We start from the raw sequence: 15,504 nt of genomic DNA, 5'->3' as shown, positions 1-15,504 counted from the left end.
GAAATCCGAAAGGTGCTCTTTTGAATATGGGCCCCTTTGCCCACCTAGGCTGCAAAAAAGTGTCACACATCTGGTATCTCCGTAATCGGGAGAAGTTGGGGAATGTGTTTTGGGGTGTCATTTTACATATACCCATGCTGGGTGAGAGAAATATCTTGGCAAAAGACAACTTTTCCCATTTTTTTATACAAAGTTGGCATTTGACCAAGATATTTATCTCACCCAGCATGGGTATATGTAAAAAGACACCCCAAAACACATTCCTCAACTTCTCCTGAATACAGAGATACCAGATGTGTGACACTTTTTTGCAGCCTAGGTGGGCAAAGGGGCCCACATTCCAAAGAGCACCTTTCGGATTTCACAGGTCATTTACCTACTTACCACACATTTGGGCCCCTAGAATGCCAGGGCAGTATAACTACCCCACAAGTGACCCCATTTTGGAAAGAAGAGACCCCAAGGTATTCGCTGATGGGCATAGTGAGTTCATGGAAGTTTTTATTTTTTGTCACAAGTTTGTGGAATATGAGACTTTGTATGAAAAAAAAAAATAAAAAAAAAAATCATCATTTTCCACTAACTTGTGACAAAAAATAAAAAATTCTAGGAACTCGCCATGCCCCTCACGGAATACCTTGGGGTGTCTTCTTTCCAAAATGGGGTCACTTGTGGGGTAGTTATACTGCCCTGGTATTCTAGGGGCCCAAATGTGTGGTAAGGAGTTTGAAATCAAATTCAGGAAAAAATGAGGAGTGAAATCCGAAAGGTGCTCTTTGGAATATGGGCCCCTTTGCCCACCTAGGCTGCAAAAAAGTGTCACACATCTGGTATCCCCGTACTCAGGAGAAGTTGAGGAATGTGTTTTGGGGTGTCTTTTTACATATACCCATGCTGGGTGAGATAAATATCTTGGTCAAATGACAACTTTGTATAAAAAAATGGGAAAAGTTGTCTTTTGCCAAGATATTTCTCTCACCCAGCATGGGTATATATAAAATGACACCCCAAAACACATTCCCCACCTTCTCCTGAGTACGGAGATACCAGATGTGTGACACTTTTTTGCAGCCTAGGTGGGCAAAGGGGCCCATATTCCAAAGAGCACCTTTCGGATTTCACTGGTCATTTTTTACAGAATTTGATTTCAAACTCCTTACCACACATTTGGGCCCCTAGAATGCCAGGGCAGTATAACTTCCCCACAAGTGACCCCATTTTGGAAAGAAGAGACCCCAAGGTATTCGCTGATGGGCATAGTGAGTTCATAGAACTTTTTATTTTTTGTCACAAGTTAGTGGAATATGAGACTTTGTAAGAAAAAAAAAAAAAAAAAAAAAAATCATAATTTTCCGCTAACTTGTGACAAAAAATAAAAAGTTCTATGAACTCACTATGCCCATCAGTGAATACCTTAGTGTGTGTACTTTCAGAAATGGGGTCATTTGTGGGGTGTTTGTACTGTCTGGGCATTATAGAACCTCAGGAAACATGACAGGTGCTCAGAAAGTCAGAGCTGCTTCAAAAAGCGGAAATTCACATTTTTGTACCATAGTTTGTAAACGCTATAACTTTTACCCAAACCATTTTTTTTTTACCCAAACATTTTTTTTTTATCAAAGACATGTAGAACTATAAATTTAGAGCAAAATTTCTATATGGATGTCGTTTTTTTTGCAAAATTTTACAACTGAAAGTGAAAAATGTCATTTTTTTGCAAAAAAATCGTTAAATTTCGATTAATAACAAAAAAAGTAAAAATGTCAGCAGCAATAAAATACCACCAAATGAAAGCTCTATTAGTGAGAAGAAAAGGAGGTAAAATTCATTTGGGTGGTAAGTTGCATGACCGAGCAATAAATGGTGAAAGTAGTGTAGGTCAGAAGTGTAAAAAGTGGCCTGGTCTTTCAGGGTGTTTAAGCACTGGGGGCTGAGGTGGTTAAGATGGGTTTACATCAGCTTTTTGCCATGCGTTTAAAATATACAAAAATGTATACCTTAACAGATGACTCAGATTGATGTCATACAGTGGCATATATAGGATTCCAAAAAACTGACAGAGTAGGGAGGCTCAACACTCTGATAGGCGGATAGCGGTGGGTTCACTGCTTACTGGGTCACTCACCCAGTTGAGAGTAAAAATATATATCAAGAAGAGACAGCAGGCACACCACCTTCTGGAATGATAGTGAAACACTAGAAATGCTATATTGAAATTTATTCAATTAATACAAGATATCACATAATAAAAAAGGCCAATGTACATAAAAACACTCAATGAAATAAAAATCATAAAATATTCATAAAAGAAATGTTGCAAGGTCAGACCGCACTCTGGAAAACGTGCCAAATCTATGATAAAGTTTCCTGAGATAGTGTGTCCTATAATGAGGTATGGCACAAAATCCACCTGTCAATGGCTGCCAAATACAGTTGTCTCCATGAGACTCTTACCACTCGATGATATGTGGTATACTTGCACGGAGCGGTGAAGGGATGTAGTCACCAAGGTGCTGGACACTGGACGCTGAGTAGATGAAAGCGCACTGCTTAGAAGACGTGCTCTCGGTAGATGATCACACAGCGGTGAGAGGTATAGTCACCAGGACGCTGGACGCTAAACGCTTAAAAATGCTCAGCCTAGAGGGCGTGCTTTCAGTCAGGTGATCCTATATAGACGAGTCAGATGATCAGGTCAGCTGATGCGAACGTCCAATCACGTGATGCACAGGTCCTTAGACTATAGTACAATTTGGCACAGCAGAAATCCAGGTCCTATACTGCAACAAAGGCTATGTTGACAGTTATCTTTTTCAAAGAATAATTATCTTTGTCCACGGAATCTTCTGTACTTAGGGTCCGGACCAGTACTGGATGTAGAAGTTGCGTAGTCTGCTAGACGCGTTTCGAGGCTACCTGCCTCTTCCTCAGTAGCTATCAGACTGCGCTCTTCCAAACATTTTATAGGATACACAATTAAAATCATTGGTAAAACATGGGATCAAATTAAAGATTCTAATAAAACATGAAATGGATTTTAAAAATAGAGACATACATATAAGCCATAAACAACTATCAGGATATCGAATGTTATTATTTATCACACAAAACATATATCTTCCGTGTGTCTTTCTCTCAGTATGTTTATAATCATGAAAATAAAAGTAATAGCAAAGTAGATATTCGCATATTTCATTCGTAATAGCACCACAATAGGTCTCAGTACACATATGCGTTTCCTATGCGTTTTATCGCTCTTATGTACCATAGCGGAAAAAGGCCACATACCTATTCAGTTATTATATATATACATATTTATAAGAATCTTTATTACTAAAAGTGTGGTTCCCCAACTTGAAATACAAGATTAGCATAGTTGTTTTGCAGACAGTACTCATATAATACTTCAAACAAGGACCTATCAAATGTTCTCTTTTGTATAGTTTCATATATTTATTATATATCTTTCTTTATATGTTGATTCAATTGAATGTAGATATAGTGGTGCCTGGGAGCAAGGGGAGATCAGGGTGCTGGGCAAAAGACAGCTAACCCTGATGTCACATCGGTCCCAGGCAGCCTATAGAAAACCGAATACTTCTAATTCTGCGTTGAGACCTTTCGGGACCAACGAGCCAAATTCAAAAATCCTTCTTGATTCTACACGGGACATATGCATAATGTGGTTCCCTCCCCTCCAGTTAGGTTGTATTCTCTCTAGGGCCACATATCGTAGTGTACTCGGATCTTGATTATGATGAGTTTTAAAATGCCTGGAGACCGTATGTTTTTCATATCCCTTGCGTATATTGGCAATGTGTTCCGAAACTCTCTTTTTTAGAGTCCTTTTTGTTCTCCCAATGTATTGCTTATCACATGTGCATTGGAGCAAATAAATAACGTCCGTAGTGCTACATGTTAAAAATTCTCTAATTGTCCATCTGTAATTATTACTTGTTGATATCACTAATTCAGTTTTTTTATTCTGATTTTTAGTGGCCTTACAATTAGAGCAACTTCCGCACCCGAAAAACCCATGCAAGCCTACCCATTCAAGCCTATTGCTAAATGGGTAGGCTTGCATGGGTTTTTCCGGTGCGGAAGTTGCTCTAATTGTAAGGCCACTAAAAATCAGAATAAAAAAACAGAATTAGTGATATCAACAAGTAATAATTACAGATGGACAATTAGAGAATTTTTAACATGTAGCACTACGGACGTTATTTATTTGCTCCAATGCACATGTGATAAGCAATACATTGGGAGAACAAAAAGGACTCTAAAAAAGAGAGTTTCGGAACACATTGCCAATATACGCAAGGGATATGAAAAACATACGGTCTCCAGGCATTTTAAAACTCATCATAATCAAGATCCGAGTACACTACGATATGTGGCTGTCACGGAACCATGAACCAGACGTACAACAAGAGATAAGTAAAAATAAGAAGGCTTTATTAAAAATAAAGCTGTAAAGCAAAAGTCCAAACGAATGGTGAAACCGAAGCAGAGTCTTGAGAGGCCAGAGATCAGGAACCAGAAGGGTAGTCAGACGAAGCCAGGATCAGGAACCAGCAGGGTAGTCAGACGAAGCCAGGATCAGGAACCAGCAGGGTAGTCAGACGAAACCAGGATCAGGAACCAGAAGCAGCAGCAGTCTTAGAAGCATGTGAACACAGGAGGACCAAGCAAGGAACTGAAGCCACAGACCTCCTATATATATGAGCTAGGCATCCAGCTCCTCCCAGTGGGAAGGAGGAGCCGCAGGGTGGAAGGCTACAAGAAACCCAGAAACCAAGATGGCCGCCAGCACATGTCAAACGAAGGAGAACAGCAAGAAGGTAAGACCATGACAGTACCTCCCCCTCAAGGGCCCCTCCTCCGCGGAGCAAAAAACGGTTTCTGAGGGAAGCGTGCGTGGAAGGCTCGGAGCAAGGCAGGAGCATGGACATCTGCGGAGGGAACCCAGGAACGCTCCTCTGGACCATAACCACGCCAATGGACCAAAAACTGCACCCGACCGCGGACCAGGCGTGAGTCCAGGATATTGCTCACCTCATACTCCTCATGATTGCCCACTCGGACCGGACGAGGCCGAGGAACCGAGGAAGTGAAACGATTACACACCAGTGGCTTCAACAGGGAGACATGAAACACGTTAGAGATCCGCATGCCAGGAGGAAGCGCAAGGGCATAGGCTACCGGGTTTACCCTGCGAAGCACTCGGAAGGGACCAACAAAGCGAGGCGCCAGCTTGGGAGTGGGCACTCGAAGGTTGAGGTTGCGGGTGGACAACCATACACGGTCTCCGACCTGGTAGGAAGGAGCAGGCGCTCGTCTGCGATCAGCCTGGAGTCTCTGGCGCTGCGCAGAGGCCTCAAGGGACTTCTGGATCTGTACCCAAGAAGCACGTAGGACGGAAAGGTGATCCTCCACCGCCGGAATATCCTGGGGAGAGAATACCTCCGGTAACACGGCAGGTTGGAACCCATAATTGGCCATGAAGGGAGACGTCCCAGAGGAAAAGTTCACCGCCGTGTTCCTGGCAAACTCAGCCCAAGGCAGAAGGTCAACCCAATTGTCTTGGTGATCGGAGACATAGCAACGAAGGAATTGCTCCAAGGCCTGATTGGATCGTTCTGCGGCCCCATTGGACTGAGGGTGGTAGGCCGAGGAGAAGGAGAGATGAATCCTCAACTGGGAGCAAAAGGCGCGCCAGAACCTGGACACAAACTGACTCCCCCGATCCGACACAATCTCCTTGGGCAAACCGTGCAACCGGAAGACCTCCCTGGCAAAAATCGTGGCCAACTCTTGTGCAGAGGGTAACTTCTTGAGAGGAACACAGTGGCACATTTTGGAAAACCGATCCACAATCATGAGAATGACCGTATGGCCTCGGGATGCAGGGAGGTCCACAATGAAATCCATCCCCAGGTGTGACCATGGGCGCTCCCCGGTGGCTATGGGTTGCAGAAGGCCCAACGGAAGGTGCCGAGGGGACTTACTCTGGGCACAAACGGAGCATGCCGCTACATATGCGGCGATGTCGGAACGTAGGGAAGGCCACCAGAACAGACGTGAAACAGCCCAGGACAGCTGATTATTTCCAGGATGCCCCGCGGTCTTGGAGTTATGGTAGGTTCGCAACAACCGAGTGCGCAACTCCTCAGGCACAAAACATCTGCCGTTGGGTCTCCCAGAGGGAGCACCAGATTGAGCCGCCAAAATCTGCTCACCCAGGGGAGAGGTCAGGCTGGTGCGAATGGCGGCCAGGATCTGATTCGGAGGTATGACCGAAGTCGGAATCGACTCCTCCCTGGACAGCTCGGAGTACTGCCGTGATAGGGCATCCGCCCTGATGTTCTTGGAACCGGGTAGGTAGGAGACCACGTAATTAAAACGTGACAAGAACAGAGCCCATCTGGCCTGACGTGGTGTCAATCTCTTAGCCTCAGAAAGGTAGGTCAGATTCTTATGGTCCGTCAGGATGAGAACCGGAACCACCGAACCCTCGAGCAAGTGCCTCCATTCTTTAAGGGCCTGCACGATGGCCAATAACTCCCTGTCACCAATCTGATAGTTGCACTCCGCGGAAGACAGTTTCCGGGAGTAAAACCCACAAGGAAGCAGAGGACCCTCTGGTGTTCTACGCTGAGACAGAAGGGCGCCTACTCCCGTCTCAGACGCGTCCACCTCGAGGACAAAGGGCAACCCAGGGTTGGGATGCGACAGAATCGGAGCCGACACAAAAGCGGACTTTAGGGCCTCAAAAGCTCGGATGGCCTCGAGCGGCCAGACCTGGGAATTACTGCCCTTCCTGGTCAGATCCGTGAGAGGCTTGGCCAGCATGGAAAAGTCCCTGATGAACTTCCGATAATAATTGGCGAAGCCCAAAAAGCGCTGCAGGGAACGAAGACCACTGGGCTGGGGCCACTGTAAGACAGCCGAAACCTTCTCAGGATCCATGGAGAACCCCTCAGCGGAAATGATGTAACCTAAGAAGGTTACCTGGGATCGGTGAAATTCGCATTTCTCAAGCTTACCGAACAGCTTGTTCTCTCGTAACCGTTGCAACACTCGTCTGACATCCAGAATGTGGGCCTCCATGGATTCAGAATATACCAAGATGTCATCCAAATAGACCACCACACACTGCTGCAACAGGTCACGGAAAACATCGTTGATGAATTCCTGAAAGACTGCGGGCGCATTGCACAACCCAAAGAGCATAACCAAGGATTCATAATGACCGGTCCTGGTGTTAAACGCGGTCTTCCACTCATCGCCCGCCTTGATCCTTACCAGGTTATATGCCGCCCTCAGGTCGAGTTTGGTAAAGACCGTGGCCCCTTTAAGGCGATCGAACAGCTCGGAAATCAAGGGTATCGGGTAAGCGTTCTTGATCGTGATGCGATTGAGACCCCTGTAATCGATGCAAGGCCTCAACTCACCGCCCTTTTTTTTCACAAAGAAAAATCCAGCCCCTGCCGGGGACGAGGATTTGCGAATGTGTCCGCGTGAAAGCGCCTCCCTCACGTACTCCTCCATGGCCTCATTCTCCGCTACCGACAGTGGATAGACTTTGCCACGAGGAGGAACGGCACCAGGTTGTAACTCTATGGCACAATCGTATGGGCGGTGCGGAGGTAGGGCAACCGCGCGCACCTTATCGAATACATCCCGGTACTCCTCGTATTCAGGAGGCAACAGAGAGTCCGAGGAAGTACACAGCAACTTGACAGACCCATGGATGCAACTAGTCCCACACTGCGGTGACCACGAGAGGATCTCGGCCGATCTCCAATCGAAAGTCGGATTATGCTTCTGGAGCCAGGGGTACCCCAAGACCACCGAGTAGTGTGGAGACGAAATAACCTGGAGACAGACCGACTCTCTGTGAACGGCACCAATGGCTATCCCCACTGGAAGGGTCTCATGAGTCACGTGTGACGACAGAAGGGGTCTGCCGTCTATCGCCTCAAGAGCCAGTGGGGAACCTCGAGCCTGCAGAGGAATGGAATTGGCGGCAGCGAACACACTATCAATGAACAAACCACCAGCACCCGAGTCCACCAACGCCTGGGTCGTCACCGAGCCCCCGACTAAGGAGAGGACAACAGTGATCAGTGGTTTGTCAACACGGGAAACCGGGGACGAGGAGACTCCACCCAAGATCTGCCCCCGACAGGATCTCAGGTACGAGCGTTTCCCGGACGGTTCGGACATGCCAACCGAAAATGCCCACCGAGACCACAGTACATGCATCGACCCTCGCGTCTCCGGAGTACCCTCTCCCCCTCGGACAGGCGAGCAAACCCCAGCTGCATGGGTTCACCCCCAGACAAGTCATCCCCAGGAGGCGTGGGAGGAGAGGGAGGCACGGGTGGGACAGCAAACGTAGGCGCCAATCTGTTAGAAGACCTCCGCAGGCTCTCCTTAAAGGAAGGTCTCTCCCTGAGTCTGGTGTCAATCAAAATCAGGAAAGAAATAAGAGACTCGAGCTCCACTGGTAGGTCCTTAGCTGCAACCTCATCCTTCAAGGCATCCGAGAGGCCATGAGAGAAAGCAGCGACCAGAGCCTCATTATTCCAGCCCACCTCTGCTGCCAGGGTACGAAACTCAATGGCGTATTCAGCTACGGATCGTGAACCCTGTCTGATGGACATAAGGAGCTTCGCAGCAGAGGCAGCACGAGCCGGCACATCGAATACCTTCCGAAGAGAAGCAACAAAACCGGAAAACTCGGCAACCACCGGATTGTTGTTCTCCCATAAAGGGCTGGCCCAGGCCAAGGCCTTGTCCGAGAGCAGCGAGATCAAGAAGCCCACCTTTGATCTCTCAGTAGGAAAGGCATGTGGCAGCAACTCGAAATAAATGCCCACCTGGTTAAGGAAACCTCGGCACTGAGTTGGCTCTCCCCCAAAGCGCTGTGGAAGAGGGGCAGAACCGGTCATACCCCGAAACACCGCAGGCGCAACAACAGGTGTCGGGGTAGACTCTGGCGCAACAACCGGAGCGGCAGTAGGAGCGACAACCGACCCATCGGCAACGGGAGCGAAATGAGCCGTGCGTTCAAGCAGGGTTTGCAACGCCACAGCGAACCGACCCAACAGGTGATCCTGCTGATCAAGTCTGGCAACCAGCATGGGTAGCGAGGATGGCCCTGTACCGTCAGAACTCATGGCTTGGTCCTAATGTCACGGAACCATGAACCAGACGTACAACAAGAGATAAGTGAAAATAAGAAGGCTTTATTGAAAATAAAGCTGTAAAGCAAAAGTCCAAACGAATGGTGAAACCGAAGCAGAGTCTTGAGAGGCCAGAGATCAGGAACCAGAAGGGTAGTCAGACGAAGCCAGGATCAGGAACCAGCAGGGTAGTCAGACGAAGCCAGGATCAGGAACCAGCAGGGTAGTCAGACGAAACCAGGATCAGGAACCAGAAGCAGCAGCAGTCTTAGAAGCATGTGAACACAGGAGGACCAAGCAAGGAACTGAAGCCACAGACCTCCTATATATATGAGCTAGGCATCCAGCTCCTCCCAGTGGGAAGGAGGAGCCGCAGGGTGGAAGGCTACAAGAAACCCAGAAACCAAGATGGCCGCCAGCACATGTCAAACGAAGGAGAACAGCAAGAAGGTAAGACCATGACAGTGGCCCTAGAGAGAATACAACCTAACTGGAGGGGAGGGAACCACATTATGCATATGTCCCGTGTAGAATCAAGAAGGATTTTTGAATTTGGCTCGTTGGTCCCGAAAGGTCTCAACGCAGAATTAGAAGTATTCGGTTTTCTATAGGCTGCCTGGGACCGATGTGACATCAGGGTTAGCTGTCTTTTGCCCAGCACCCTGATCTCCCCTTGCTCCCAGGCACCACTATATCTACATTCAATTGAATCAACATATAAAGAAAGATATATAATAAATATATGAAACTATACAAAAGAGAACATTTGATAGGTCCTTGTTTGAAGTATTATATGAGTACTGTCTGCAAAACAACTATGCTAATCTTGTATTTCAAGTTGGGGAACCACACTTTTAGTAATAAAGATTCTTATAAATATGTATATATATAATAACTGAATAGGTATGTGGCCTTTTTCCGCTATGGTACATAAGAGCGATAAAACGCATAGGAAACGCATATGTGTACTGAGACCTATTGTGGTGCTATTACGAATGAAATATGCGAATATCTACTTTGCTATTACTTTTATTTTCATGATTATAAACATACTGAGAGAAAGACACACGGAAGATATATGTTTTGTGTGATAAATAATAACATTCGATATCCTGATAGTTGTTTATGGCTTATATGTATGTCTCTATTTTTAAAATCCATTTCATGTTTTATTAGAATCTTTAATTTGATCCCATGTTTTACCAATGATTTTAATTGTGTATCCTATAAAATGTTTGGAAGAGCGCAGTCTGATAGCTACTGAGGAAGAGGCAGGTAGCCTCGAAACGCGTCTAGCAGACTACGCAACTTCTACATCCAGTACTGGTCCGGACCCTAAGTACAGAAGATTCCGTGGACAAAGATAATTATTCTTTGAAAAAGATAACTGTCAACATAGCCTTTGTTGCAGTATAGGACCTGGATTTCTGCTGTGCCAAATTGTACTATAGTCTAAGGACCTGTGCATCACGTGATTGGACGTTCGCATCAGCTGACCTGATCATCTGACTCGTCTATATAGGATCACCTGACTGAAAGCACGCCCTCTAGGCTGAGCATTTTTAAGCGTTTAGCGTCCAGCGTCCTGGTGACTATACCTCTCACCGCTGTGTGATCATCTACCGAGAGCACGTCTTCTAAGCAGCACCTTGGTGACTACATCCCTTCACCGCTCCGTGCAAGTATACCACATATCATCGAGTGGTAAGAGTCTCATGGAGACAACTGTATTTGGCAGCCATTGACAGGTGGATTTTGTGCCATACCTCATTATAGGACACACTATCTCAGGAAACTTTATCATAGATTTGGCACGTTTTCCAGAGTGCGGTCTGACCTTGCAACATTTCTTTTATGAATATTTTATGATTTTTATTTCATTGAGTGTTTTTATGTACATTGGCCTTTTTTATTATGTGATATCTTGTATTAATTGAATAAATTTCAATATAGCATTTCTAGTGTTTCACTATCATTCCAGAAGGTGGTGTGCCTGCTGTCTCTTCTTGATATATATAGGATTCCATTGTAAAAGAAAGTACACTTTTTTGCTGGACTCTTTTTGCGTTTTTGTATTCCATTTTTCCAACGTATATGTCAAACAGATGGTAAAAAAGTGATGTGAACCCACTCTTACATATGCACACATGCAACACATGCAATGCCAGGATGGTCATGAAGAGGGGGCCCCGTGCAAAAATTTGCTGTGGGGCCCAGTCAGTTCTAGCTACGCCCCTGTACATAGCAAACGGTGGAATGCAGCAGATATGCAACAGTGCAGCAGATGTCCACGCTATAAACTGATGCCCTGCCTGTGAAGGTACTGTATGTGCAGATTCTGGTGCAGACACTCTCTCTAGCGTGTGGATGTGATTTAAAAAAAATTATTTGTCCACTTTGCTGCTTCTGTACTATGCTACAGATTATCTGTATGCAAATTTGCAATGGCAAATCCACAGCATCCACACCTTGTCAGAACATAACCATAAAGAAGGTACTGCAGCTTGTACCTCTGTGACAAATTTTCTTTAGGCTAGTTTCACATCTGTGTTCACCCTAGACAGAGGAACAGCATGCCGGAGTTCACCATATCTGGATACTGCCATTTACCGCTGGACCCCATTGACTATAATGGGATCTGGCCAAATCAGGTAAACGCAGATGTGAAAGTAGCCTTATTAAGGCAGTTCTGTTTGCCTATATCACAGAAGACAGTGCACTTACAGTCCAACAGACCAGTTGGGATGTATTCCCGAATCCTGAATTTATCCATACATTTCTAGTAGGAATAACAGATGAACAGCACAGCATTGAGTAATAAAAAAAAAGATGCAACAGAATTATTTAATAGGGAATTCAATAATTTACTAAAACAGACATGTCAGGAGTGGTGATAGGTCAGTTTTCTATACTTCGCAATTAGAGAAGAAAATACTAACTGGTATATTGCATGGGAACAGATTCATACTGTACATATTGTTTGAGACTGTTTTGTTTTTTTCAATTCCAAACCTTACTTTATATCTGTGTAGAAAGAACCACCAATAGCAGTCCAGAAGGATCTTTTGAGCAACGGGAGTAATAAGAAATCGGTACAGTTCCCTAGTGGGGCATATCTGCGGATAAGAAGGTAAATAATGTGTTTGAAACCATTTTTTAGCTTCTCTGGGCACTTAAAAACAGATTACTGGCTTATTTATAGTAGTAAAGGAAACCTGTTAGTAGATTCATGCTGCCTGTGGGCCTGACTGGCTCCCTCCTTACAGACAGCTTTGTTTCATTCTGAAATTATATGGCATTTTCCAAGAAAACATCGTTTAAAAACTGGGGTGACAATGGGGAACAGAGTCATGTGGGTGGATCCCCGACAGTTTTTCCCTGCCTGGCTCGACTTAGGCTCTATTCAGACGTCCGTAGAATGGGTCCGTATCCGTTCCGCAATTATGCGGAACGGGTGCGGACCCGTTTATTCTCTAGATTCTCCCGATCTTCCGGTCCGCAGCTCCAGAAAAAAATAGAGCATGTCCTATGCATGTCCTATTCTTGTCCGCAATTGCGGACAAGAATAGGCATTTCTATGGGGGTGCCGGCCGGGTGTATTGCGGATCCGCAATGCACTACGGACGTCTGAATGGAGCCTTAATCTACTTGTCTTTCCCTATTCATGTGTGGGAAGCATTTCAATGTAAAATCTGTCTATAAGGCTCCATTCACACGTCCGCAATTTCATTCCGCATTTTGCGGAACGGAATTGCGGACCCATTCATTCCTATGGGGCAGCATGATGTGCTGCCCGGACATGGAATTGTGGATCCGCACTTCCGGGTCCGCACTTCCGTTAAGCAAAAAAATAGAACATGTCCTATTCTTGTCCGCAATTGCGGACAAGAACAGGCATATACTATTAGTGCCGGCAATGTGCTGTCCACAAAATGCGGAACGCACATTGCTGCTTTCCGTGTTTTGCGGATCCGCGGCTCTGTGGATCCGCAAAACACGTTGCGGATGTGTGAATGGAGCCTAAAGAGGGAGCCTGTCAGGAATATCCTAACAGGTTCCTTTTTAAGCATATGGTACATGTGTAGAAAGTAACTTGCTGAGTCCCCCACTGTTTGATAAAACTAGGAGAAAGAAGCTCTCAGAGCGTTTTCTCTCCTCGCTGCTGGAGACAAATGTCTCTTGATGATTCTATCCATAGACTGGTCTTGATCTCCCTGAAATGGCCTGAGATGCACCTAATTTATTAACAGGCAGATGTCTCTTTCATGTGCACTTCAGAAAATTCCAAGAAGCTTAAAAAGTCGCAAATTTTGGTGCAACTTTTTTACGCCACTATAAAAAACCTTGATAGGTTGCTATCACATGTTAATTTTTTTTTTTAAGTACAGAGACACTTTATGTATCGGCACTGTGGCTGGTACTGTTGCAGAGGCACTGGTACATGTACAGGGGGTGTAACAGGAAAGAGGCAGGACTTTATGTGAAAGTGGTGTGGCCTAATATGCAACATTTTGTGCCAAGCTTGTGTCACAATTCTGGTGTAAAATTCTGTCTGCCAACCAATAGTTTATATTAAGCTACACAAACGTGTGTAGCCAGCACCACATGAAACTATAGAATTAGTAAATCTGCCCCCATTGTATGCAATCATTTTTTGGGCATGGGAAGTCACTATTCAAAAAAATGTATAGCATATAGTGTAGCAGTATGGAATATGGTAGGATATACAGTCTTACCTTTGCCCCAGTATTCTTATGGGCTGACACCACTTTTTCAATAATGGTTCTTGGTGATATCTCATGAGGGAGAGACAAAGGGTCTTGATATGAAAATCCTGGGAAGTGGTATAATTCAACTAGTTTAGGTTTTGGTTTTATTTCCTGATGAAACATGTTAAGAGGACATATTATCAAATTAGAATATTATTTATTGTATGATTTCTTCAATCTAGCTATCTCACTTACAAAACTGTGTACATTCTGTGACAGAATAGCTGTACTAGCCACAATGTAAGGGATGTAACCCAGGAGCTGGCTTCTTGTCAGCATGCTTTAAATGGTTTCTCCACCTATTATGACCCATCCTCCTGATCTCTCCACTGTGTAATAGCTGTGTTGGCGCACTGCAACTCAACTCCCATTCACCTGAATGGGAGCTAAGTTGCAGTAGCAAAGCACAACCACTACACAGTGGACAGAGAATTCTACTTCTGGCTCTGTCCATTATGTTCCTAACGACACAAATAGCTGAAAAGTGGAAAACCCCTTTAAGCCTGATTCGTAGAAGTTGCAGTTATTTCTCTGTAAGAGATAGCAACTTCTCTACAATGTGAAGAAGGCACAGGACAAGTGATATACTGAAATAGTAAAGTAAAAAAGGGGGGTCAGTCAGCACATCCCATAGCACCGCAATATTGCAAATGCTATACCAGCCAGTTAGAGATATTTGGCAAATCATTTTGTACAAAATTATCTGAGCCCGTCTGCCGAACGTCAAGGCAATCTCTAGTTAGACGGGTTCCTAACACTATATACCTGTTATGTGCTATGGCGGCTAACATACAATTCAGAAGGTGTAGGTTCCACTCACATGCTGGGCCCACCTGAATTTCTGTCATTTTCGGTGCCAAAATGGCCTCCATTAAATCCAGGGAAGACATGAACCAGCATGCACGCTGGGCCCACTCTTTGGCCACACTTTGGCACCGAAAATGACAGAAATTCAGGTGGGCCCAGCATGTGAGTGGAACCTACACCTTCTGAATTGTATGTTAGCCGCCATGGCACATAACAGGTATATAGTGTTAGGAACCCGTCTAACTAGAGATTGCCTTGACATTCGGCAGACGGGATCAGATAATTTTGTACAAAATGATTTGCCAAATATCTCTAACTGGCTGGTATAGCATTTGCAATATTGCGGTGCTATGGGATGTGCTGACTGACCCCCCTTTTTTACTTCACAGTTTGCTGGAGGCGTGGCTGCCTCTCCAGTCGTGCACTCCTGACCAGCTCGTTTGTCTCACAGGTTGATTTTAATTAGTGTTAGTATATAGCTTGGCCCACTCCCCCTCACTCACTGAAACCATATGGCACCAGGAGAGAGATAGTGTGTGGACTCTCATTGCAGTCCTTGGTGACCGTGTGGCGCCGGGGGTGGTGTGGAGTGGGCCCAGCGTGCATGCTGGTTCATGTCTTCCCTGGATTTAATGGAGGCCATTTTGGCACCGAAAATGACAGAAATTCAGGTGGGCCCAGCATGTGAGTGGAACCTACACCTTCTGAATTGTATGTTAGCCGCCATGGCACATAAC

At 45.4% G+C, this 15,504-nt stretch overlaps 1 protein-coding gene across 1 annotated transcript in view; it reads right to left on the bottom strand.

The window, feature by feature from the left end:
• FAM227A (family with sequence similarity 227 member A) overlaps positions 1–15,504 on the bottom strand; it is an 83,893-nt gene that overhangs the window by 12,815 nt on the left and 55,574 nt on the right. The window contains exons 5-6 of the mRNA XM_040408780.1: positions 13,928–14,071; positions 12,209–12,307 (exon numbers count right to left, since the gene is read on the bottom strand). Of these exons, the coding sequence (XP_040264714.1) occupies positions 12,209–12,307; positions 13,928–14,071 (243 nt within the window). The remainder of the gene's footprint in view (positions 1–12,208; positions 12,308–13,927; positions 14,072–15,504) is intronic.

Source organism: Bufo bufo, chromosome 9 (assembly GCF_905171765.1).
Source record: "Bufo bufo chromosome 9, aBufBuf1.1, whole genome shotgun sequence".
In the NCBI taxonomy this organism is placed as follows: domain Eukaryota; kingdom Metazoa; phylum Chordata; class Amphibia; order Anura; family Bufonidae; genus Bufo; species Bufo bufo.
Note: the sequence above shows the minus strand (reverse complement) of the source record. Positions and strands in the feature narration are given on the sequence as shown.